Below are 25,070 nucleotides of genomic sequence, written 5' to 3' on the forward strand. Positions count from 1 at the left end.
ATCTTTGATGGTTCTGCATCTGTGTTATCATAATTTTAAAACTTCCAGGCAACACAACGCACTTTAAAAAAAGGTTTACTTTTTCTAAATCGTAACGCATTGCTTGTTTCCATCCTCCCTCCCCCCACCACCCACCCCTTAAATTTCAAAGTAACAGGCAGTCCTAAATGGTTTGGGCCGCTGCCTTCGGCTCAGGTCATGGTCTCGGGGTCCTGGGATCGAGTCCCGCGTCGGGCTCTCTGCTCGGCAGGGAGCCTGCTTTCCTCTCACTCTCTGCCTGCCTCTCTGCCTACTTGTGATCTCTCTCTGTCAAATAAATAAATAAAATCTTTAAAAAAAAAAAAAAAGATGTGAGCTGAACCACCAGGTCTCCCCTGACCCGAGCATCTCTCCCCTCCAGCTCCCCCTGGCGTCCTCTCCGCCTTTTATCAGGGTCTGAAATCTTCACCATTAAGAATTCTTGGGTTAGGGGGGCAACTGGGTGGCTCAGTGGGCTAAGCCTCTGTCTTTGGCTCAGGTCATGATCTCAGGGTCCTGGGATCAAGCCCCGTATAGGCCCTCTGCTCAGTGGGGAGCCTGCTTCTTCCTCTCTGCCTGCCTCTCTCCTACTTGCGATCTCTCTGTCAAATAAGTAAATAAAATCTTAAAAAAAAAAAAAAAAAGAATTCTTGGGTTAGGGGACAAGACCATCCCCTGAAGCAGCTGCTCACACCCACATTCAGTCCCCAGCCCTTTCTCATTAGCACATCAGCTGGGGTCCTAGGAGTTTCTTGGTTCCAGGGGCCGAGGGGCGGGCAGCTTTGGGGGCTCCGCGAGGGCTTAGGGCCAAGGCGGAGCTGACCAGGGGGAGAAGGGTTACGGCCACCCTACTCATCCTCGGTCCCAGGGAGGAGGCTCTTGTCCTTTTTAGGTGCTGCGAAGCCATCCTAGTCCCTGAGACTTGGAGCGAGGAAGGGACTCCCCAGGGCCCTGGGGCAGAAGAGAGTTTGGCCCTGGCCAATGTCCCGCGCTGCCTTCCAGGCGCACCCGGGGTCCCACACCGGTGTCCCCGTTCGCACTGCTCCTCCCCGGGGCTCGCAACCCCCCCAGCCCAGACACGCTCGAGGCCTCACCGTTGAAGCCAATCACGGCCTCAAGCTCCAGCTCGGCCATCTCGGCTTTGAGCGAAGTTTGGTTCTCCATCCCCAGGAGCCTGGGCTCTCCCCGCTCTCGGCTTCCGGCGGCGTAGCGTCTGCCGGTCGGTATGGTAACGGACGTGCGCATGCGCACCAGGCTCGCGCCCGCGCACGCTCTGCGAAAGGAGTTGGGCTTTCCTCCCTCCTCTTTCCCTGGAAATCTAGGGGCGCTGAGTGCACGCTTTCCCTCCACGGAAAGCATCTGTGACTTTTTTCGCAACTATAGAATCAAGCACAGATATCATGAAAAATAATATATAATGGCCACTTCTTTGGGTCCCTTGTTGGAAGCAGGGTTGAAAAGAATTTTTAAGCTTTATTGAGCTATCACTTTACATATAAAGTTCACTCTAAGTGAGTTTTAGTACATTTACACAGTCGGGTCGCTGTGACCCCAGTCCAGATTTTTTTTTTTTTTTTTTTCTGAAGCGGGATGAAAATTCAGGTAACTGCTGGAAGTCTTGAGATGCGCCCACCTTCCCGGGAACATGCTCAGATTTTTGCCCAACAGTTTAATTTTCATTGCGCCGGGCTGTTCGCGTCCCTCAGGGGGAACCGATTAGATTAGATTGCTCCAATCTGACGTTCCCTGGCGGCCGCTTCGTTTTCGTGATCATCCTTTCCAACCCCAGGTGTACGCTCCCCCGGCAAACGCCGGGTTCCGGTCGCGCCCGGGTCGAACCGCGGGGTATGAACCGCGCGGGCCGCCGTAGTCAGCTGCCGCGAGCAGGAAGTGTCCGACGGCGGCGGCGGCGGGAGGAGACTGCACGATGGCCCCGGACCCCTGGTGAGCCCTGGGTGAGGGCGGCCGCGCCGAGGGTCCGCGGGGGAGGCCGGGCTTCCGGGGAGCGGACGGTAGCCAGGCTTTGGGGCTGGGGGAGCCCCTCAGGAGGAAGGGAGGGGCCTTCCCGTGCCCAGGGGGACCGCGCCGCGTCCCGCCACCCTCGGTGCTCGCGGGGGTGGCCCGGGAGGGGAACCGGGTGGACACCGGGGAGGTGGGGGCGAGTACCGAATCCCGGACACATGCTTTTAGTCCTTCTGGGCTGCATCTGGCCTTTGGGACTTCCCGCCCGTCCTGGCTACGGAGCTGGCTGGTGCAGGCTTCTTTGGACTCCCGGGAAAGCGAAGTCCGAGTCACCTTTTTGTGGAACGCCGGTGCATCGGGTGACCTCCCCCCTCTTACCTCCGGGACTGAGAAAACCGAGGTTCATAATCCACGGTCACCCACCGGTTAGTAACCAGTTGGCACTAGGACCTAGATCTTGTGGGCCCTTAACAAAACTTAGAGGAATCGGGGAGGGAAAGTACGCGATTGTTTGTAAGGCGGCTAACCCTTCCCTGAGTCAGTATCCGGAAGGCCGTTTCTGCTGCAGCATCTCTGCAGTTAAAAAAAAAAAAGGAGCTGGGAAGGGTTGTTCCTTCAACAATTACGTCCCAAGGACTGAATGATGAAAAGACTCAAGTTCTGATACTAAGGAACATCTTGCTACCCGCACGTCGGACTGGAGTTTTTTGGTTTAATGATTAAAAGCATATCCTAGCTCTGGGGCACCTGGGTGGCTCAGTGGTTTAAAGCCTCTGCCTTAGGCTCGGGTCATGATCCCAGAGTCTTGGGATCGAGCCCCCGCATCGGGCTCTCTGCTCAGCGGGGTGCCTGCTTCCTCCTCTCTCTGCCTACTTGTGATCTCTGTCTGTCAAAAAAAAAAAAAAAAAAGCGTATCCTAGCTCTGGAAAGTTCTTAATATATCTGGCATAATTTATAATTAAGTTGTAGGCACTGTGACTACTAGAATAGGTTGCAGGATCAAAGCATTACTTTGGATCTGGGTCACCTGTGCCAAATGGCTCACTTGATTTAACACTATTTTTTTACCTAATTTTAACACCTGTGTACACTCTGATAGAAAATTTAGAAAATACTATTTCCAAAGAAAAAGAACGCCACATCTTCAGCTCTGTCATTTGGAGTAATAGCCGGTACTGATTTTTAAAAGGAAAGCACATATACTGTGCATATATATTATATATCATGTACAAGTATCTCCAGCTTCTTGAGACTTTACATTGTGCTACTTTGGTTTTATGAAAGACTTACCTTAGTACTTCTTTTCGCTAACGAAAAGAAATCAGAAGAGGGTTTTTGCTTTTATGAAAAAAGAGGGGAAAGCAAAACTAGCATTCAGTATTTTTTTTTGTAGCAAAAGGTCATAGAGACATTGTACTCCCCAGGTCAACGAGAGTGACCCCCACCCCCACCCCAAGCTCCTTCCTGGGAACTACATTCAGCATCTCAGATCCAGCTCTCATAGCTTTGAAATGTGTCTGTGAGCATCTGGACTTTATCTTGGTTTATTTCGTGTATCCCTTAGCAAGATGTGCCCTAAGGTATCAGAAAAGCCCAGAGAGGTTATTTTTGGGGGTTTAGAAAAGCTCAAAAAATGTTTCCATATATATTTATGGTAATTGGCCCCTTTGCTTTACACCATTTCGGCTTAGGAAAGGTTTTGTAGGAAGACTATTTTGGGATAGTGAGGGAAACCTGCGTGTTTCACAAAGCAAAGCACATTTCTCCGTGTCATTAAATTTTTACAGAAAGCATGATTTTTTCATGGTGCGTAATAGTACACTGTATGAATAACCATAATTTATTTCCCTCTTTGTACCTCTTTGTAATGTTAGTTTTGTTTAGCTATTGCAAAGACTCCCCTTTGTTCCATTCCTTATTTCCTTCACTTGCTTCCTAGAAGTGGAACTATTGGATTGAAGGATAAGAACATTTTTAAGGCCCTTGATACGTATTGCTAAATTGCCCTCCACCTCCTGGGAGCTAAGCCCCTCCCTTGACACATGAGGTAGGAAGTAAAGCTCAGAGGTGGCTATCCATGTAGATTGCTGGAAGCCATCACTGCACCCCAAGCCTCTTCCCCAGCTTATGCTGAGAGCACATCATGTTCCCTCTTACTCGCAAGTGGTTTGACCCAGCGGCTTTCTCCCCTGACTGCTGACAGTGAAACAGTGAGGGAACTCCGCTGGGTTAGCATCGGCTACCTTGCAAAGTGGGTTGCTGGTCAGGAGGGCCGAAGGGACTACAGAACGGACTTTGACAAAACCTGTAAAAACAGATTTGATTACATACAGCCTTGCCTTCCTGCTCTTGAAAAATCATAGGTCAATGATGCTTTACTCGTGAGGGATATTCTAATGTTTAAAAATGGAATGTATGTTGGCTAATTGAACATAATCATAAAAAAAGTGGAATATAGCAGTGACAGCTTTAATGGCGTATCAGAGCAAGGGGCAAGCTCACTTTTTAATGGAAGGAACAGGGGATGACTGCCTCTGAAGTGGTTCTTTGCTGAAGCTAATTAACTTTACTGCTGGGGCAACATATTTGTTGATGATACATCATTTCTGGAAAAAATACAGATTAACAGATCTTACCAGTTTTGTATTCTGGTTGGGCCTTTCTTGGGTCTCTTCTAAAAATTGTTTTGGAAGGTAAAATACATACAAAGTGGAATAGTATTATCCATACTATGACCGTGTGTAATGTATAATATAACCCCTTTATACTCATAACTGGATTCCTGTAATTACCAGTATTCCCCCATACTTTATCATCCACATCTTTCTCCCCCCTGAGATTTTTTTTTTCCCCTGAGTAAATCTCATACGTATATGAATTTAACTGTGCATTTAGTGTTTTTGTGGCAGAACAGAAGCTCAGTTCATAGTCTGGAAACTTCTCTTTGTGAACTCTTTGTCTCTGCCTTTTGGCATCACCATCCTCTGAGTCACCCAGGCCTGAAGGCTCCAATCATCCCCTTTTTCTTCAGTCCTCCTATCAGATTATTAAGTCTTTGGTTTTTCTCTTAAATTTTCTGTGATCTGTTCATGCTGTGGTCCCATCCTTTTAGCCCTGTGCCTCGCAGGCAGTAGATACTGGTGACCCGTTATAGAACCGGAGAGCTGGAAAAGTCTTCCCGTCTCCCGCCCACACCTCTCTCGTGCCCAGCCATTTGTGTAACTCAGCGCAGTTTCCTGAACTAGTACCTTAGGCACTTGTATGCTTGATACCGTGATGAGGCTGCCCATGACCTCTAGGTACAGATCGGAAGACCCAGGGGAGCTTTCACAATTCCTCGTGTCCAGGTCAAGCCCCATTCAAGTTCAAGCAGGATGCATGGGGCTGAGGGCCAGGACTTGGCTGTTGAAGTCCAGGACTTGGATGTTGTTGTTTGAAGATTCCCCTGGTGATTCCAGCACTAGCAAAGTTTTAGGACCATTGCTCTCCAAAGCTAACGTGGGAATGTGAGGAGTGGGAGCGAGACATCTGGGGTTTTGGCCTTCTGCACTTCACAGAACCTCTTCAAGGGCTCACTCGATGTGTAAAAGGGTCCCCTACAGCCCTCTTTCAAAAGTCTCACCTGATTACTCTGGTGTTCAAGGCTCCGCAGAAATGGGCTTCCATGCATCTGTGCCCTTTGATGCCGAATCCGCCCACCCAGGGCCGCTCAGCCGAATGCACCGGGCACATGTCCTTCCATTTCCTTCTTTTCACCCTTGCTTGCTCCTTGGGCCTTTTGCCAAGTGGAGGATTGCCCCTCCCTCCTGCTCCAGCCTTACGGTTCAGCCCAGGATGTTCCTCTTGGCCCAGCCCGGTCAAGTCTGAGTGCTCTAGGCCACGAGTTACTCCTCTCACTTCCGGACTTCCTTTGGAAGGAGCTGCTATATCATACCTTATTATTGATTTTCATAGGTGTGGTCTGGGGCCACAGAGCCAGACCTAAGCTCCTCTTTTCAGAGAGGACGGCATGGGCGGGGAGAAGGGAAGATGTGGCAGAGCCGGAGCCAGAACCAGTTTCCTTACCAGCTTCCCTCCTGGTTTGTTTGTTTTTTTGGTCGGTGGAAGGGGCAGAGGGAGAGGGAGAGAGAGAATCTCAAGCAGGCTCCGTGCGCAGCACAGAGCCCGACGTGGGGCTTAATCTCATGACCTTGAGATCATGACCTGAGCCGAAATCAAGAGTCAGACACTTAACCGACTGAGCACCCAGGCACCCCTTCCTCCTATTTTCTTAATTATGTGTTGTATCACCTGCTGTTTTTTGTGTTCGTGAACATACTTACCCGTGAATATTTCCGTGAGGCTGCTTTAGCGTGGAGTAGGGACTTGTTAAAGATACTGCTTCGTGGGATGTAAAGTTCAGAATGTAACACTTTTCACCCAGGACCTGGCACGAATCAAGGACTCGACTGTCCCCCATTGCTGGAATTACTCTAGTAAAATGGCCAAGGGAAGCGATTGGAGATTGTTTTTTCCATCACTGAAAAACACATTTGCCAAGTTGCCTCGGTGTACGAATACCGTGTGGGAGTTCAGAGATTTTGAGAAATGGATCGTTTCCTTTTTCAAGCAGAAATGGGAACGTTAGGACAAGTAGCAGTTTTCAATATTTGGTGCTGGGACAGTGCTGGGAAATAGGCTGGTTGTATGGAGCAGACCACCTAGTAGGGGAGACACAGTGTGTGCGCACCTAGCATTTCTCTGTGAAACAGATAGAAATGACCAAATCAGGTCACATTTATTTAATATTGCCTCTGCCTCTCTCTCCATGAATATTTAAAAAAATGTTTGACAGTATTTTATCACAAAAGGGCAAAATAAGAGACAATTGGGAATTCATTGTGAATTTTCCAAAGCCTCCAATGCTATGAATACGAAATAGAAACTCAGCAAATGCTCTGAGAGAGTTCTCGTAAGCTTAGATGTTAGGAGGGTGTGTGTCCCATGTCCCCAGAGCATTTTGTTGTGGGATAAATAGTACTTCCTGTGCCTGTTTTGTAAAGTTCTTCCCCTGCTGGCTGCTTCCTCACCTTGCCTGTAACTCGCTGTTCTCTTATCCTGCTTTATTTTTCTTCTTAGTGCTTGACATACTACGTGTTTATCCTCTGCTTTTTCTCCCTTTGCTAAGCATCTTGAGCAGGGACCTTGTCCGTTTTGTCACAGCTCTGATCTCCAGGGCCTGCAGCAGTGCTTGGCAAGAGGAGGCCCTCCATAAATGTTTGCCGAATGTTCTAGAAGTGAATGGATTCAAACACATTGCCATGGACGGAATGGCGAAGCGGCTAGGAGCAGAGGCTCAGGGCCATTTTACAGCTGGGGTACCACCTGGGCAAGTCTCTCTACCTCTTTGTGCCTGATTTTCTGCCTCGGAAGGTGGAGATGGTTATGGGATGCGTCTCCTGGTGTTTTTGTATGGATTAAGTGAATTATTTTGAAAGAAGCATTCAGGATAGAGCCCAGCACATTGTACTTACCCTAATAGCAACACATGTCCCTATGACTGTCGCTGTTACTACCCTTCCCTCCTGTTGAATCTGTGGCTAGAATTAATAAAACTGAAACGCAGATAACGTGGACGTCTTCTTTTAAAGAACCTTAAACCTTCTTCTCCCTTTACGACTTTGATGCAGGTTCTCCACATACGATTCTACCTGCCAAATTGCACAAGAGATTGCCGAGAAAATCCAGCAGCAAAATCAGTATGAAAGAAATGGTGAAAATACAATCAGGGTAAGACCAGGAGAGAATTAGTACTTGAAGTGATTTGTTTGAGCTTGGAGGTCTGAAAACCTTCCTCTTGCTGAGGTGCTGTGTGTGTGTATGTGTGTGTGTGTGTGTGCGTGCGTGCGTGCGTGTGTGTGTGTGTGTGTGAGTGAGATAGTGGAATTGACATTATAACCAATCAGGTAATCATTACGACTGAGACTAAATGAAGCGTGACACTTGTTTAATGTCTCCTACTTCCCCTTAAAAGTATCTGACAATTTCATAGTCTAGTTCAAACTCCAGACAGTAAATCTCCCAGGCTTTGCAGGACAAGAGGTGACGTGTTCACCTCTTGGAAGAGCTGTTCTTGCCAAAAGAATAATAGCCTTTTTTTTTTTTAACGTTTTACACGTAAAAATGTAAATAGCTTACAGGTACTACAAAAACAGTGGCAGGATTTGACTAGGAAATCTGTTTTTTAGACACTCATGAGTTCATTCTAGCACTTTCGATCCAAGTCCAACACCATGTTTCTTTCTAACCTTCACCGTTCCAAATTCGCATTTTTCTTTTCCAGCAGTCAGAACTTTGGTTTCCAAAAAGTATGATCTCTTTTTGCCCACTTGGTCTTTTTTATCGTTTACAGAAGGCAGTTTCAGGATTACTACACTTACCTACCTTTGAATTTGTCTTTATTATTTTTTTTAACTTTTTAAAACTAATATCCCACTGATAATACTGAGGTTATTCTGTTCTAAAGTTACTAAAACGGATTCTTTTTTCCTGTGTTTTATGCTATCCTTTGCATCTGTTCTTATTCATTTTATTCTTGAATCCCCATCACTTATGTCCTCCATCCCCCCACCCACCTGCCCTATGATAACCACCAGTTTGTTCTCTGCAGTTGAGTCTGTTTCTTGATTTCTCTTTTTCGTTTTCCCTTTGTTCCTTTGTTTTGTTTCTAAGATTCCATCTATGAGTGAAATCATATGGTATTTGTCTTTCTCTGACTTATCTCACATTCTAGCTCCATCCAGGTTGCAAATGGCAAGATTTCATTCCTTTTTTATGGCTGAGTAATATTCCAGTGTATCTGTATCACTACTTCTTTATCCATTCATCTACCAGTGGACAGTTGGGCTGCCTCCACAGCTTGTCTGTTGTAAATAAATCTGCTCTAAACATTGGGGGTGCATGTACCCCTTTGAATTCGTGTTTTTGTATTCTTTGGGTAAATACCCAGTGGGGTGATTACTGGATCATTGGACAGGTTTTTTTTTTTTTTTTTTTTTAATCGGACAGACAGATGACAAGTAGGCAGAGAGGCAGGCAAAGAGAGAAGGGGGAAAAAGCAGGCTCCCCGCTGAGCAGAGAGCCTGATGCGGGGCTCAGTCCCAGGACTCTGGAATCATGACCTAACCCGAAGGCAATGTTAACCCATTGAGCCACCCAGGCGCCCCTGGACAGTTTTATTTTTAACTTTTTGAGGAGCCTCCATACTGTTTTCCACAGTGACTGCCATGGTTTGCATTCCCACCAGCAACGCAAGAGGATTCCTTTTTCTCCTCATCCTTGCCAACACTTCTGTTTCTTGTGTTGTTGATTTTAGCCATGCTTACAGGTGTGAGGTGATATCTTGCAGTTTTGATTTGCATTTCCCTGATGATGAGTCACATTGAGCATCTTTTCACGTGTCTCTTGGCCATCTGGGTGTCTTCTCCGGGAAATGTCTGTTCTTGTCCTCTGCCCATTTTTAATTGGATTGTTTGTTTTGGGGGTGTTGAATTGTATCAGTTCTTTATGTATTTTGGATACTAATCCCTTATCAGATATGTCCTTTACAGATATCTCCTCGCATTCAGTCCATTGCCACTTTGTTTTGTTGATTGTTTCCTTTGCTATGCAGAAGCTTTTTGTTTTGATGTGTTCCCAGTGGTTTATTTTTGCTTTTATTTGTCTTGCTGTAGGAGACTTATCTAGAAAAGCATTGTGAAAAGCAAAGTGTTGCTACAGCCAGTTTGTACTGCTTGTGCTCTCTTCCAGGATTTTAATGGTTTCAGGCCTCATATTTAAGTCTTTAATCCATTTTGAGCTTATTTTTGTGTGTGGTGTAAGAGAGTGGTCCATTGTCTCTCTTCTGCATTTCGCTGTCCAGTTTTCCCAACACCGTTTGCTGAAGAGACTGTGTTTTTTCCCATTGGGTATTCTTTCCTGCTTTATCAGAGATTAATTGACCATAAAATTATGGGTTCATTATATTAATTTTTAGTACTTCTTTTTTTTTAATAAAGATTTTATTTATTTATTTGACAGATCACAAGCAGGCAGAGAGGCAGGCAGAGAGAGAAAGGGAAGCAGGCTCCCCACTGAGCAGAGAGCCTGATGCAGGCTCGATCTCAGGACCCTGAGATCATGACCTGAGCCGAAGGCAGAGGCTTAACCCACTGAGCCCCCCCAGGCGCCCCTAATTTTTTGTACTTCTTATATGTAACCATTTTCATTAAACTTGGTTTATTTTTCCTGTGTTAACTTTTTGCAGAAATAAGCATCTGTGTGTTTGTGTGTGTTCTCATTTCTCTTCCTTTTACACAAAAGATACTCTTGTGTATCTTGCTCTTTTCATTTAATTAACTACATTGTGGTGATCTCTCCATATTTATTTACTTAGATCTTTGCTGTTCTTCTTTCGGGCTGTATAATACTCTCCTGCAGGGATATGCTGTGGCACATTTAACCTGTCTAAGGATGGGTGTTTGGATTGTTTCTACACTTTTGCTGTTATGAAAAATGCTGCAATAAATACCTTTATGCTTCCCCCCCACCTTATATTTGTGGAGGTGTCTTACAAGGATGAATTCTGAAAACTAGGATGTATGTGATTTTTTTCACGTATTGCCGAATTCCCCTCCATAGAGGTGCTTACCTTTGGTGCCCTGATCAGCAGAGCACAAGTTTCTGTTTCTTGACAGGCTGGCCAACCAATGGGGTTGTCAGTCTCCCGAGTTGTTGCCGGTCAGATAAGTGAGGCATGGTATTTCAGTATAGTTTCAGACTTGCATTTTTTCATATACTAATCAAGGGAAGTATGTTTTCACATGCTTAAACATTATTTATATACATTTTTCTGAGAAGTTCTTGTCTTTTGCCCAATTTTTTTTAATTGGATGGCTGGTCTTTTTAGTCCCTAAGAATTCCTTATATAATACGGAGATGTATTTCTTGGCAATAGATTGTAACTTATTTTCTTTATCATTTGTTGTTTGGCTCTGCCCATGGTACCATCTGCCATGTAAAAGTTTTGGGTTTTTTAAACAGAGTAGGCTAACGATCTTTAATTGTCTCCACATTTTCACTTATAACTTTTGCTGTTTCTGGATGTAAGGGCATTTATTCCTGTTTTCTTCTAATAAACCTGTGGTTTCACTTTTTACATTTAGATCTCATTCATTTAGCTGGTGTCATCCTCTTGGATAGTTTGATTATTTCCAATTATAAATGAGTTCTCAGTGTGGCTAAATCATTGCCCACGTCAGAGTAAGTTTCTTAGTGTAGACTTTCTGGATTTAGGTCGTATGAAATCTTAAGCCTCTTGTACATATAAGTCTGTATCAGTTCTGATTATCTTTTACAAATCTTTCTCATTCTGTTAGAAGAAGAAATTATACAGTAGATTATTATGCATTTTAAAAATTATTTATGTGGTTGAACATGTTTTCATTTATTGAACACTCGTATTTCTTCCTTTGTGACTTACTGGTATGTGTCCTTAACCTAACCTGTTATTTCTTTTTTATTTATTTTTTAAAGATTTTATTTATTTGAGAGAGAGAGAGAGAGATAGCGAGAGGGGAACACAAGCAGGGGAAGTAGGAGAGAAAGGGAGAAGCAGGCTTCCTGATGAGCAGGGAGCCCAGGGTGGGGCTTGATCCCCTAACCTGTTATTTCTTAATCTCCGTGTTCTTTATGTATATGTTGACTCTATTCAAGCTTGATCTGGCATATTTGGTACCAGTATTTTATCTCTTAATTTGGCTTTTGATTTTATAAATGACATTTTTTGGACATGTACTTGTTTTTAAACTAGATTTGAAATTTTCAATTTTTTTTTAAAAGATTTTATTTATTTATTTGATAGAGACACAGCGAGAGAGGAAACACAAGCAGCGGGAGTGGAAGAGGGAGAAGCAGGCTTCCCACCAAGCAGGGAGCCCAATGTGGGGCTCGATCCCGGGACCCTGAGATCATGACCTGAGCCGAAGGCCGTCGCTTAATGACTGAGCCACCCAGGCACCTCAAAATTTTCAGTATTTTTATTTGTGGTCTTTTCTTTTAGAAAGAGGAGAGATCATGGCGATAAACATCTTTCATAGCCAGAGACTGTATAAATATTTTATCTGATCACCTAAATAATCTTCAAGCATTCCTTCAGTTTTTATTTTTCAGCACATATCCTTAAAATATTTGAAGTCTATTTTGGTTATGTTGTGGGCATCTAATTTTACTTTTTTTCCCATTTGCTAAATTATTCCCTACCTTACCCCCTCCAAGATATGAAATATCCTATATTTCATTCACTGAATTTTTGCGCGGCTGCACCGTTCCTAGACCTTCTGTTCTGTTATTCCTATTGTGGTTCTTATAAAGACTTCAGATCTGTTTGTCAAAGTCCTCGTCTATCACACATTACTTTTCTTCCTATATTTCCCTTTATCCATGGTTTAGAATAATTTTGCATAGTTTCATTAAAGTTCTTTTGTACTGTGCCTCAATTACCACCTCTTTTCCAATAAAAGAACTCCAGATGGGATTTTGAGTAGTTGTGTAGTTTATTTAAAGATTAAGTTGGGGGACATTTACATTTTTACAATATTAAGTGTTTCCTTTTACTCATTCCTCCATCAATTATTTACTCCACAATCACTACGTGCCGGGCACCATACTAGATATTTTTGAGATTTTGTTGGCATTGTTAATGATGTTTAAAATTAATAATTAAAAACAAGTCTCCCCACCTATTACTTAAACATAGAAATGTCCTTGATTTTTTTAATTTACAGTTGATTACTGACTTCTTTTCCTGTTTCTAGTAATCTGTCAGTGGCTTCACTTAATTTTCCCAAACAGACTAATCCATTTGGAAATGATGAATTTCCTCTCCTTACTTCCAGCCCCTGTGTATTTCTTTAACTTGTCTTATTGCGTTGGTTGGAACTTCCAGACCAAAGTTGAATAATGTTGTTGTTAAAGCAATACTGTTCCATTCTTAGTTTTTGTTGTTTGTGTTTTTTTTAAATATATATTTTTAAGATTTTATTTATTTATTTAACAGAGAGAGAGAGAGAGAGAGATCACAAGCAGGCAGAGAGGCAGGCAGAGAGAGAGAGGGAGAAGCAGGCTCCCTGCTGAGCAGAGAGCCTGAAGTGGGACTCGATCTCAGGACCCTGGGATAATGACCTGAGTTGAAGGCAGAGGTTTTAGCCCACTGAGCCACCCCTGTGCCCCTCTGTTTTGGTTTTAGTTAACCCCCCCATGCTGTATTAATCACCAACACTGTCAGCTTTATTATGAGATTTTCTAACATCAAACTGTTCTTCAGTTACTAGGATAAATTCTTCTTGGTGGTGATATACTGTCATTTTAACATCATTCTTCTGAATTTGCTTTGCTAATCTTTTTAGAAGACTTTTATATTTTATAATCCTTATGGGAGATTGGTATGTGGTTTCTTTTTTTCCCAAGATCTCTGTGAGTGCCTGTTGCTAGGGTTGTGTTAGCTTAAAATATAAATTGGGCTTTCTGTCTTTTTCTGTGCTTTGGAAAGTTTCTGTTAAATGATGATGATGGAAAACTTTTCCTGATTATTAAAGTAATCATTTTCTTATTAAAATTTTTAAAAATCCCACTACTTAGAGGTAACTGCCCGTGGCATTTTAAGTATTTAGTTCCTGGATTGACTTTTTTCTCAATATGGATGACATTTCATTTTATGACTTGATTTTTTTTTTCTTTGAATAGATGATCATGACTCCCTTTCTGTCTTCACATATTGAGATTTCAATCATACTTTTTTAATGGCTACATTCTTTTCATCTTTTGAATGATTTTGAGCTTTAATTTTGTAGACTTTTCTTAGTTTGGATGTGTGGGGGGGGCGTGCGCGCACGTGTGTGTGGCGGGGGGTGTGTTTTGCTTTTTTGTTTGTTTGTTTTGCTCTTTATTTCTTGAATGAGGGGAGATCTGCTTTCCTCCGTATTTCCTCGTAAACACTGTGGGTGGTTTTCCATGGTTCCCAGAGGTGCTAGAATAGTTAAGGTGAGACTTTTCTTGGCTGCCCGATACTTTTGAGGGCTGCTTGATGTGTGTAGCCCTCGGCCAGCCTCTGGTGTCCTGCTGTTTTCCTCCTTAGTGTGACCCTGCTGATCTAGGGAGGAGGCCGCTTCCTTTCCGCTGCAGGTTTGTAATTGCTACTCCAAACGAGGTAGCAAATGAAACCTCTGATGGTGTCTTTTGAAAACATTAGCTCTGACTTTGCCCACGGCTGGTCAGATTTAATTTACATGGGCAACTTTATGTTTCATATTTCTCAGTTCCCTAGAGCCTCTCTCCCCAACCCCCTGCATCCTTCAGGGCAGCACTCAGGGTCACAAACCAAAATTTCCTCGGGGTCTGTAGAATGATCGAGAAGATTCGCACACTCTCAGAAAAACAGTCATGTGTAGTTAACGTTGTATAAGAAGAACACACCGCTGTAAAACTTTTACATGGGTTTAAAATACACCAGTGCGTTTAGACAAGACTGGCCAGGGTGACTTGATGGCTTGTCGGGGGAGCCGGGGGGTTTTCGCTGGTGAATGCAGACTAGGGAACCCAGGTTCTTGCGTGGCTCCAAGGTAGATAGATGGGATCCGAGGGGCTGAATTCAGACAGTGAGGGCCAAGTGGCAGTTTCCCTTTTCAGGTATGGCCCCGCTTACTTCCTGGTCACTGTAGAAAGTGGATACAAGCATCCGCTGGGTGACCGGACCAAAATCCAGATGCCTTACCGCCCTGCGGGTGTCCTTGGGAGGTCAGACATCTCTGCCCGCTCGCCCTTGAAGGAATGACAGTGTGTTTGCCGGATATTTGTGGTAGATCCTACAGGTCCGGACCAGCATACTGAGGATGCGTTTTTTTCTTTGCAGCTTACCGTGACCATCAGAACTTTGTTGCAGAATCTGAAGGACAAGATCGCCCTTTTGAAGGACCTGCTGCTAAGAGCTGTGTCAACACATCAGATGTATCCATGTAAACATTTCCACCTCTTTTCTAGAGTGGGAGGAAGAGCAGTCTTATTTTAAGAAAGGAAGGAATCTGGGCCACCCAGATTTTTTCCACAGCTTGAGGAAGACCTGGGTTTCCAAAATATTGCCGATCTTCTCGATTACTATTTTAAGGGTCTGTTACGGGTCTGTTACGTGGTTCACAGGGAATATGCTGGCGAATGCTGAAGGCGTTCACTGATTTGGGTGTGACTTGGGTGTAACCTCTAGGTTGTAGGAAGCCAGTGCTTTCTGCCCGGGCTGTGTTTGCACCGAGCCCCGCACTGCCCCCTGTCTAGACAGCCCTGGAGATGGTGAGCCTCTTTGCCAACAGGGGAGGGGACCTTCTGCCATAACCCCATCTGTGGCGATGCTGGAGTGGCCAGAGTTATGACTGGTCCGTTGTCTTTTCCGAGAGGCCAGGACCAGTAGAAATGGTACATCTTTGGGGATTTTGCCCTGTTTATATAGGTTATTGAGATGGGACTCATTCGCCTTCTCTCTCTTCTAGAAGCACAGACACTTACCCCTGGTTTGGGAGTTTGGGGGCAGGGGAGGGGCGGGCAGGGAGTCCTGGTCTGAAGCAAGTTGTGCCCCATTTCAGCCTCCCACCAACACTGTCAAGTGTTGAAACTTTTTTTTTTAAGAAGTTCATAATCCGATCAGTAGAGGAAAACACCTGTGACCCGTTACCTAAACCAGTCCTTTGCACCTGAGTTTATCTCGGTTTGAAAACTGGCCTCACAGGCCTCCTCTCTCATTTCTTCAAATTACCACTTCATGCCGAAAAGCCAGATTTGAGTATCTCAAGAAATGGTTATTACTGCTTTTCAGTGGGAGAATGTAGGAATCTAGCTTTTTGGCAAAATAATAGAAAATGTTTGAGCCATTATTTTCCCCAAGCGTCACCCCTTTATGCTACCAGGGAGGTTTGTTTAGATTAATTGTGCGAGTTTGTAGATACTCAGTTACTAACACACTAAGGTTTCAGGTAAAAGTTTAATTTCAGTAAACAGTGGGGGACTTATTTTTAAGACATGTGGAATATTCTAGTACATTTGGTTTGTGACTTTACCCTCCATCTGGTGTTATTTATTCCTGTACATCTATCACATATATAGGTACACACACACACACACACACACACACATATTTTAAGATTTTATTTATTTATTTGGGAGAGCGAGAGCAAGCATGTGCATGTGTACGGGGAGAGCTGCAGAGGGTGAGGGAGAAACAGACCCCCAACTGAGCAGGGAGCCCACCAAGGTGGCGGGATCCCAGAACTCTAAGATCATGACCTGAGCTGAAGGCAGATGCTTAACGGACTGAGCCACCCAGGTGCCCCCTGCACATCTATTATCAAATGGTTTTTATTTTATCAAAATCAACAAGTCGTAATATGTCGACCTCAGATAGTTTCCGGTCGGCCTGGCTAGTGTCCGCACGTGACGTCCAGCTACGCACGCTCATTTTCTTGTTACCTGAAGCACCTATGTTAAATAGTCCTTTCACGATACAATATTAGCAACTGTGTATTTGCTATCCATCAAGGTTACTGATTATTATGCTATTTATGTGCTAAACTATAGGGCGAAAAAGAAACAAATTAAGCTCTCTTTTTTCTATTAGTAACTTCTGCTCGTTATTAGTTAAGGAGGAGCATGTGGCCGTAATAATTGCCTTGACTTTGTTCCAAATGCTTTCAGCCTGACCATCTTTTGAAATCTCATAGACTTTGGTTTTGTGGTCATCTCAGAATTTGCTGAACGAAGCACGAAAAATATATAAAAATGTTTTAAAATATAGAAGAGTTATTAAACACATTATGAAAATATTTAAGGACATGACTGTGGATAATTTAGAATGTTGTAGGATAAAGCGGAAACTCAGCTGGACTGTAACAGCATTCTTTGAAATATTAAGGATTTTTTTCAAACAATTGGGTCTCTTGCTGAAAGTGCAACCCGTACTAACGATGGAATTCTGGTCTCCCACCCCAAGGGGGCGCTCAAGTCTTCTGCGTTTTCAGGGAGACCATTTCTTTTGATAGAATGGAAAGGAGGTAGTTTCTGCGTTAAGCATGCCTCTTTTTAATTCTCTTTCTGTTCCCCACATCTTCCCTTCCCTTGCCCTTCGTCTTCCCAGCTATTTCCAGATTTAAGACATATGGGATAGCTACTTCTGTGGGTGGTTCGTTATTTTCTTTACCAAAAAGGTACGGAGCCCAGATCAACCTTTGCATACCAGATTGCGGGTAGAGCTGGAAAACGAATCCCTCATCCCAGCAGAGGAATGTTTTACACCGAGGAGAGGAATCCGAGGGCGGAAGGAGCTTGCCCCAGACTCCACAGCTGGGAAATGGAAGAGCCTGGACACAGAGTCAGGGCTGTCTGGCCCCAAAGCCAGTTGTTTAAAAGCCAAATTCTACTTTAGTAGAAATAATACAGTCATCTGTCACCTGGAACGTCTTCAACTAGAATTCCCTAATAATGGGCATGTTGCTCTGGACAAATCCTGTTTATAATGCAAATCCTTGAGACCCTCCTTAATCATCAGAAAGCTTAAACACTGTTCACTGTGGTTTATTAGGTATATTTTATGATGTTGTAATTCTTAGAAAAATTTTTGTCTGTAAATCGCCAACAGAGTGCTTGTTTAATCCTTTTTTTTTTTTTTTTGGAGGCCTAATTAATGTTGGGTGACTTTTTTAATGGGACTATGTGAATACCACATGTCCTTACTGTGTCGGGTAGTTGAGGTTTACGGCACTTCGCCTAGTAAATTTATGCATTTGTGCAGTTTTGCAAAGAACACTAGGGTTTGCCAGAAGGATAAGTCCTCAGAAAATGCCTTCCAAACAATTAAACTCACGGAGTGAAGGCATAAGATGTTACTGCTTTTTCTTGGAAAAAGTATTTTCTCCTGGCAAGAAGAAATGTGGAGTGAAAATGAAAGTCGCGTGCTTTTGAATCGGTTAGTTTGCAATTCATAAACCAAAGTCCTGCAGCCAGAGAATTTAAAATTGCTGAATACCATTAATTTCTATTCACCGTGTTTCTTGGAGACAGGAATTGTGCATTGCCCTACTGGTTGAGAAAAGTCCTGGGCCACAGGAGGGCTGCCTGTGAAATGTCAGGTAGAAGTGAAATTATTCTTAGAATTGGCCTAATGTGAAGCTCGTCTTTTTGTTGGGTTCTCAAAGGCAGCACCTTTACAACTTGAAGGAGAATTAAAAAAAAAAAAAATCTCTTTACAGAGGGGTTCGGTATAAAAAGGTATTTTGGTGTCTTGGGAGAAGTCCTATAGAAATGATTTTTTAAAAACTCTAAATAACTTTCCTCCCCTTTGTCTTTTTGGGGGGGAGAGAGAGGTAGACAGATGGGCGGATGGGTGCAGCCGTCACTGTAGCTGTTATGAATGCGGGCGCTGGGGGGCTAGCCAGGTAGCTGCTGCGGCGAGCCCCTGGGGCTCCACGGGACGTCAGGTGGTTCCCAAACACTGTACTTGCACTTGACGTTTTTCACGGGTGCCTGGAATGGCAAGGAAAGTGAGGACAGGACGGTGTTGAGGTCAGTAGGGATTTTCTGATTTGTAGTCTTGTGACCTTTGCAGTTTTCCGCATTAAGGCTTCCTTGCTTTGTTCCCTGGGTAGTAAAGGTAGATGGCAGTTTTGTCTGTTGAGGTTGTTTCAGATACCTGGCAAAATGCATGTGGGTAACTTTAATGAAGTCTCCCATCACCCCCCAATTTGTCTGGAAGTATTTCTGCTGCTGTCTAGCGGCAACCGCCCGGCTTTGGAACCAGACGGAGCTGAGATCGAAGGAGCTCTGGTACTTCCTCAAGGCCAAAGAGCAACTTCACCTTTCTAGACCTTCGAGTCTGTCTAGAGGAGGACTAAATACGCTTACATTGCCAGGTTGTTGAAAAAGCTGCAGGGGGGCACCTGGGTGGCTCAGTGGGTTAAAGCCTCTGCCTTCCGCTCAGGTCATGATCCCAGGGTCCTGGGATCGAGTCCTGCATCGGGTTCAGGGGGGGCACCTGGGTGGCTCAGTGGGTTAAAGCCTCTGCCTTCCGCTCAGGTCATGATCCCAGGGTCCTGGGATCCAGTCCCGCATCGGGTTCTCTGCTCGGCAGGGAGCCTGTTTCTTCCTTTCTCTCTGCCTGCCTCTCTGTCTACTTGTGATCTCTGTCAAATAAATAAATCTTTAAAAAAAGAAAAAGAAAAAAAGCTGCAGGGAATCAGTTTAGAGCACCTCATGGGACCAGCCCCTCCTACTGGGGGGGGGTTGGTGTTGCATGCAAGGTAGCTTTCAACATTTACTCACCGCGTGACCTCAGACAAGTTACTCAACCTCTTTGTACCTTGGGTTTTGTGTGTGTGTGGTTTTTTCATCTGGAAATAGGGGTAGTAGAAGTACCCCTGGCTTATAGGATTGTCGGCAGGATTCAGTGATGTGCGGGGCAGGTGCTCGGCGTGTAGTCAGCCCCCCTTGAAGATTACCTGCTGCTTACTGTTTTGTCACTACGGTAAAAGTCCCAGCTACCGTGGGAACTGACAGGTAGTCCTTTCGGGGTTCATCGTCATGTAAAGAAGTTATATCAAAGCACGCAGAAAATGACAGTATTGAAATAGTGTTTGGAAGATGTGGTCAATGCTTTGAGGAAGGTAAGGACCTGGTCTGGTACATGAAAAATATTCATTACAGTTTGTTAACTAAAAAAAAAAGATGCAATGCACGTGAGCTGGAAAAGTCTCGCCTCTAGGACCTTAAACTGTCCTCTTGCGACTCTTCTGTTAAGGCACCAAAAAATAAGTGTGTCTGCAAACTTCTTCCTTCTCCAGAGTGATGATTTCACAAGAAGGACTTGCCAAAATTCTCTCTCTCTTTTTTTTTTTTTTTTTAAGATTTTGTTTATTCATTTGAGAGGGGGAGGAAAAAGCAGGCTCCCCACCAAGCTGGGAGCCCCACGTGGGACTTGATCCCAGGACCTGGGGATCAGGACCTAAGCCGAAGGTGATGCTTAACCATCTGGGCCACCCAGGCGTCCCAGACTTGCCAAAATCCTTAAGCCTTTCTACCAAATAGAGAGAAAATCCGGGAGCTGGAGGGGGTGGGGCATCCTACAGGACCAGCAGCATCTTGGTTCCCCTTCCTCTTAGGATCCAAGTGCTGATGGAGTTTCAGCAGGGAAACTGCGCTAATGTGCCTTGGTAGCAAGTCCTAGTAGTGTGAAGTCAGCGTCCCATCTCGTACAACCTTACATCCACATCACTTGGCTTTATGTGTAAGACCAGCCTAGCCGATGACGGAGTACTATGGTTTTGTCTGTCTTCCGACTTTCCTCCTTGGTTATTCATCCAGTCGGTGGAGAAGGAGGTCCCAGCAGTGGCCACTGAATGTGTGCCCTATTTTCTGCTTGTCTTCCCTGTGCTTACCTCCTGCCTTCCAGCTCCTATCAGTCCACATCAGGAAGTAGGATCCTTGCCTGCACGGTTCTTGGACCTATTGTTAACCACAACTCCCACGAAACAAGTGCGCTGTGCAGAAGGGCTGTTAATCTATGATTTCTCCTTTTGCCCTCTTCCCCCCATCTCCTCACGCTGCTGTGTCCTCTCAATAGATTCAAATGCAAATAAAAAAAGGAGGAGGGCATTCCTAATTGCTTAAACTTCCGGTCTTCCCTGGTTAGCAGGGAGTCTCTGGGGAGGTTCTGAATTAGGTATTACTCCTCTTGTTACTGATTTAACAGGATGCTGAGCAGTGGCAAAGTTAAGTGGGCAGTCCTGGGAGCCCCAGGGTGGAGAAGCCCACAGAAGGTTTGGTGGTCAAGGGCAGCCCGATGTGGTGGAAATACCCTGACGTAAAGCAGAATGAACTGGGCTCTCACCCAGCATTGTCATTAACCAATCAGGAGACAGCCACACTGGGACAAGCTGGTAGTCGGGAGAACCAGGAGAACCCCAGCCGGCTTAGGGGAATGCTAAGGGCTCTTGTAGCCATGACCATCTGTGATTCTCTTCTTTAGCTGCTAACATACAAAACACGATCACCACGCTTTACCGCTCTTGAAATTGATGTGACTTAATGTAACAGGCGTCTGCTCTATTTTAAAACCTTTCTTTTCCTGTTTTTATTATGAAAGCACCTTCTAATTTTATTAATTAGCGTTATGATTGACAAACAATGCAAAATGATACTCCACGAACAGGATATTCCCTCACACCCTGAATCCCCAGTTCTTCCTCCTTGGAAGCTGTGTATCCTTCTAGAAATTTCCTGAGTAGACAGACAAACATGTGTGTGTCCCGCTGAGTATTTTTTAAATGCAGTGGGAAGACACCATCCACTCTTTAACATTTTGCTGCTGCCTTTTCTTTTGTTTTGTGTTAACACTGTGTTTTAGAGATGATTCCATATCAGCTAATACATGTAAGTACTTAGTAAGCCCTTGGCAACGTTAATTACTATCTTTCAGTCCATAAAGAGCGTTGCTACTCTTTTCTTCTTCTAGGCCACAAAACCTTCCACTGTGGGGTTGTGCTGATTCCTTATTAGTAGACGGCAGGACATTTCTGCTCTTTGGCTATTATAAACAATGCTGCCGTGAACATCTGTGTTCTGAAGTCTTGGTGTAGACGTGTGAATGTATCTGCAGAAGGTCCTGTTGAAGGAATGTTTCTTCTGAATGTTAGGTCATTGAGAAGGCAGTCTGGCCATTGGCTGAACTGGTTTACATTCTCCCCAGGAATATCAGTGGGTGCTCCCTCTGCCCTTTCCAGAACTTCCTGGTCACGCTTCCTAACTGATGGGTGAAAATGATACTGTGTTTCTGTTTGCATTTCTTTGACTAATGTAAAACTGAATACTTTTCCGTTATTATTATTACGGTTTCTTCTGTGCTCCGTTTCGCCTTTGCCTTTCTTTTCCTTTGTCACTGATAAATTTATTTTGCAGATATTTACAAATTTATGATTTGCAGATATTTACAATTTTTATGTAGTCGGATTGTCCTTCATGGCCTCTACGTTTTCAGTGTCGACGAGTAAGATTTCTCCTACTCCAAGATTATCAAAAAGTTCCCCCTCTGTTTTCTCTAATGATACGGTTATAATTTTTTTTAAATCTTTAAAGCCCTGAGCCAGTGTACTCTGACTTTGATTTTAAGCATGGATGGGGATTCAGCTTTTGTTGCCAGAGCAGGCCGAGCGCAGGGCACAGGACAAAGCGAATTGGTACTATGATGTAATTAATAGTTTTTGCAAATTAAAATTCCCATTTTGTCCCATATAATTCATGCCATAGCTTCTGAAAGCTTGTCCCCTCCTTCTCCCTCCCCACTGAAGAACTTCTCTTGCCTTCTGCTCTGTCGACAGCCTGTCACTAAAAGAAACACACCAACACTTTTTCCTGATGTTGGCATTGATCAAAAGGCAGATGTTTGGCCTTTTATTTTTTTTATGAGTTTTAAATTTACTTTAGAGAAAGAGAGCATGAACAGGGGGAGGGGCTGAGGGAGAGGGAAAGAGAATCTCAAGCAGGCTCCCCACTCAGCCTGGGGCCCAAAGCAGGGCTCGATCTCATGACCCTGAGATCATGACCTGAGCCAAGTCAGACGCCAGCCTGCTGTTTCTTGGTTGCAGTTGCTACCTTACGGTTTCCCAGATGGCGAACTTGGGGGCATAGCGACATATGGGCAAGAATGAAGCGGAAGAGCATTGGTAGCGATTTTCCATGGGGGGGTGCCATGGCATTTTGGAATATTCAGAGAATTCATTTATTTATTTATTGACTTATTTTAATCATCTGAAACCACTGATACTACGTAGCTGCATTCGTTTGGGGATTCCCGGTTTTACTAACTACTGTCTGTTACCAGGGACCTTTTTTCTGGATTTTTAAAGATTATTATGATTTTACCAGCAAGCTAGCTCTTTCTGTTCAAAATTAGCAGCAGAAATTACAGCTTCCCTGGGCCGTGGTCCCGCGCCTCCTGCGGGAAAGGGCGATGCTACTCCTTGATTTGGCCAATTTCTTGGAAATACTTTGGGCCTCCATGCAGCGTTTGCCATCCTCCTCTTAAATGGAAAAGCGTCTCTGAATGGAAAGCGGCAAGCTCACTCACTCTTACTGTTACCAGCACTAGGTAATCGTGGCCGGGGTAACTCTGGGTTACCGGGCTTTCAGGGCCAATAAAACAAAAGCCATCTAATAACAAACCCAAAGCCAGAAAAAATTGTTGCTGAGATGGCTTATTTCTGTACTTATGGTTTTTTTATTTGTAAAATATTTTTTTTTATATTTTATTTATTTATTTGACAGAGAGAGAGGTCACAAGCAGGCAGAGACTCAAGCAGAGAGAGAGGGAGAAACGGGCTCCCCACCGAGCAGAGAGCCCGATGCAGGACTCAATCCCAGGACCCCGAGACCACGACCCGAGCCGAAGGCAGAGGCCTAAACCCCTGAGCCACCCAGGCGCCCCTGTACTTATATTTTATGTCTTGTGTTGGATACGCCCTTTCAGAAGGATCAGTTAGCTTTCTCCCATTGTTCTTTTTACAATGGAAATGTTCTCCCTGAACATTTTATTTTGTTTTTAAATTTTTTTTTTCTTTTTTACAGAGAGAGAGAGAGAGAGAGATTACAAGTAGGCAGAGCAGCAGCCAGAGAGGGGAGGAAGCAGGCTCCCTGCCAAGCAGAGAGCCGATACGGGGCTCGATCCCAGGACCCTGAGATCATGACCTGAGCTGAAGGCAGAGGCTTAACCCACTGAGCCACCCAGGCGCCCCTTTATTTTGTTTTTAAACACACACACACACACACACACACACTCACTCAGCCTAGAAGAACTCGCTTAGCCTCCTTCAAGAAAGCTAGAGCAGAAAACTCTGGATTTAGCCTCGGTTTATTTCTTTAGCCATTACTCACGAGTTGTGCTGGAAAAGGTGTTAGAGATTATCTGCTTTCTGGCATCGCATATAAAGACATGGAGGTCCATACATTATATGTTTATTAAAAAAAAAAAAATTTGGAAGGGGAGGCGAACCATAAGAGACTATGGACTCTGAAAAACAACCTGAGGGTTTTGAAGGGTCAGGGGTGGGAGGTTGGGGAAACAGGTGGTGGGTAATGGGGAGGGCACATTTGGCATGGAGCACTGGGTGTTGTGCAAAAAGAATGAATACTGTTACGCTGAAAAAATAAATAAAATGGAAAAAAAAAAAAAAAAGACATGGAGGTCCAAACAGGAGACTCATGATCGTAGAAGTGGTCAAAGCGTTATAGGCTTTGGACTCCTGGTTCAACACGCTTGCTAGAATAGCACGCTGAGATCCAGTTCTTTCTTTGTAATTTCTTGAGAGTTAAATACCGTGCCATGTGTTTAAATAATGAACTGACGGGAACTCCTTTTAGAGCGAATCTGTCGCGTAGAGTAGCACTTTACAAAAGCTATTCGAGGTGTGTTCATAGGCGTTAACACGGAAGAAAGGCGGTATAGAGAACCTCTTTCCTTCCTTACAGAGCACCTTAGGGTACTAGTGTCTAGGAAATCACCTTGGAACACTGCCTCCTACAACTCAAAACCCAAGGAATTCCTGAGTCGGATGGCTCTGCCGACAGGAATAATCATTTCAGTGTAAGTCTCTGGGAGGAAGATAATTTCTACCTGCTGTATTTCTCGGGGTTGGGGGGGGGGTCTGTTTCAGAACCCTGCTTCGGTTCTGCCAAGGTCCTTTACTTGGAAGATCTGCGATGTCGAAGGTCAGAGCAGGAGGAGAAGAACAGTTCAGGTTTCTTCTGGCCACAGTTGCTTAGGGTCTGTAACGGTCACAGCCGACGGGGAGAGCTCCCTTAATTCCAGAATAGGGAAACTGAGCTAATCCACCCACCGTTGGACCTTAACGAGACGCCTGCAGAACACAGCTTGAAGGAGACCGAAGACAGAACCTGCTGGATGAACTTGTAACTCGAGAGAGACTACTTGTGGCATCCTTTAAGAACGAGGGTTCAGAACCAGATCTCATCAGGTAGGACGCCTTCATTTA

At 44.4% G+C, this 25,070-nt stretch overlaps 2 protein-coding genes across 4 annotated transcripts in view; one reads left to right on the plus strand and one right to left on the minus strand.

The window, feature by feature from the left end:
• The window catches only part of CFAP52 (cilia and flagella associated protein 52), a 36,270-nt gene extending 35,080 nt beyond the window's left edge, over positions 1 to 1,190 (minus strand). The window contains exon 1 of the mRNA XM_045985666.1: positions 1,113 to 1,190. Coding sequence (XP_045841622.1) covers positions 1,113 to 1,182 — 70 coding nt within the window. The 5' untranslated portion in view covers positions 1,183 to 1,190. The remainder of the gene's footprint in view (positions 1 to 1,112) is intronic.
• Positions 1,191 to 1,854: 664 nt separating this feature from the next.
• STX8 (syntaxin 8) overlaps positions 1,855 to 25,070 on the plus strand; it is a 250,803-nt gene continuing 227,587 nt past the window's right edge. For all 3 annotated transcript variants that reach the window (XR_006815990.1, XM_045986153.1, XM_045986154.1), the window contains exons 1-4: positions 1,855 to 1,962; positions 7,650 to 7,749; positions 14,906 to 15,000; positions 24,942 to 25,052. Coding sequence is in view for 2 of the 3 variants with exons in the window: in XM_045986153.1 (XP_045842109.1) it covers positions 1,946 to 1,962; positions 7,650 to 7,749; positions 14,906 to 15,000; positions 24,942 to 25,052 (323 nt within the window). In the remaining variant the exon portion in view is untranslated. The remainder of the gene's footprint in view (positions 1,963 to 7,649; positions 7,750 to 14,905; positions 15,001 to 24,941; positions 25,053 to 25,070) is intronic.

This window comes from Meles meles, chromosome 18, assembly GCF_922984935.1.
Source record: "Meles meles chromosome 18, mMelMel3.1 paternal haplotype, whole genome shotgun sequence".
Classification (NCBI taxonomy): domain Eukaryota; kingdom Metazoa; phylum Chordata; class Mammalia; order Carnivora; family Mustelidae; genus Meles; species Meles meles.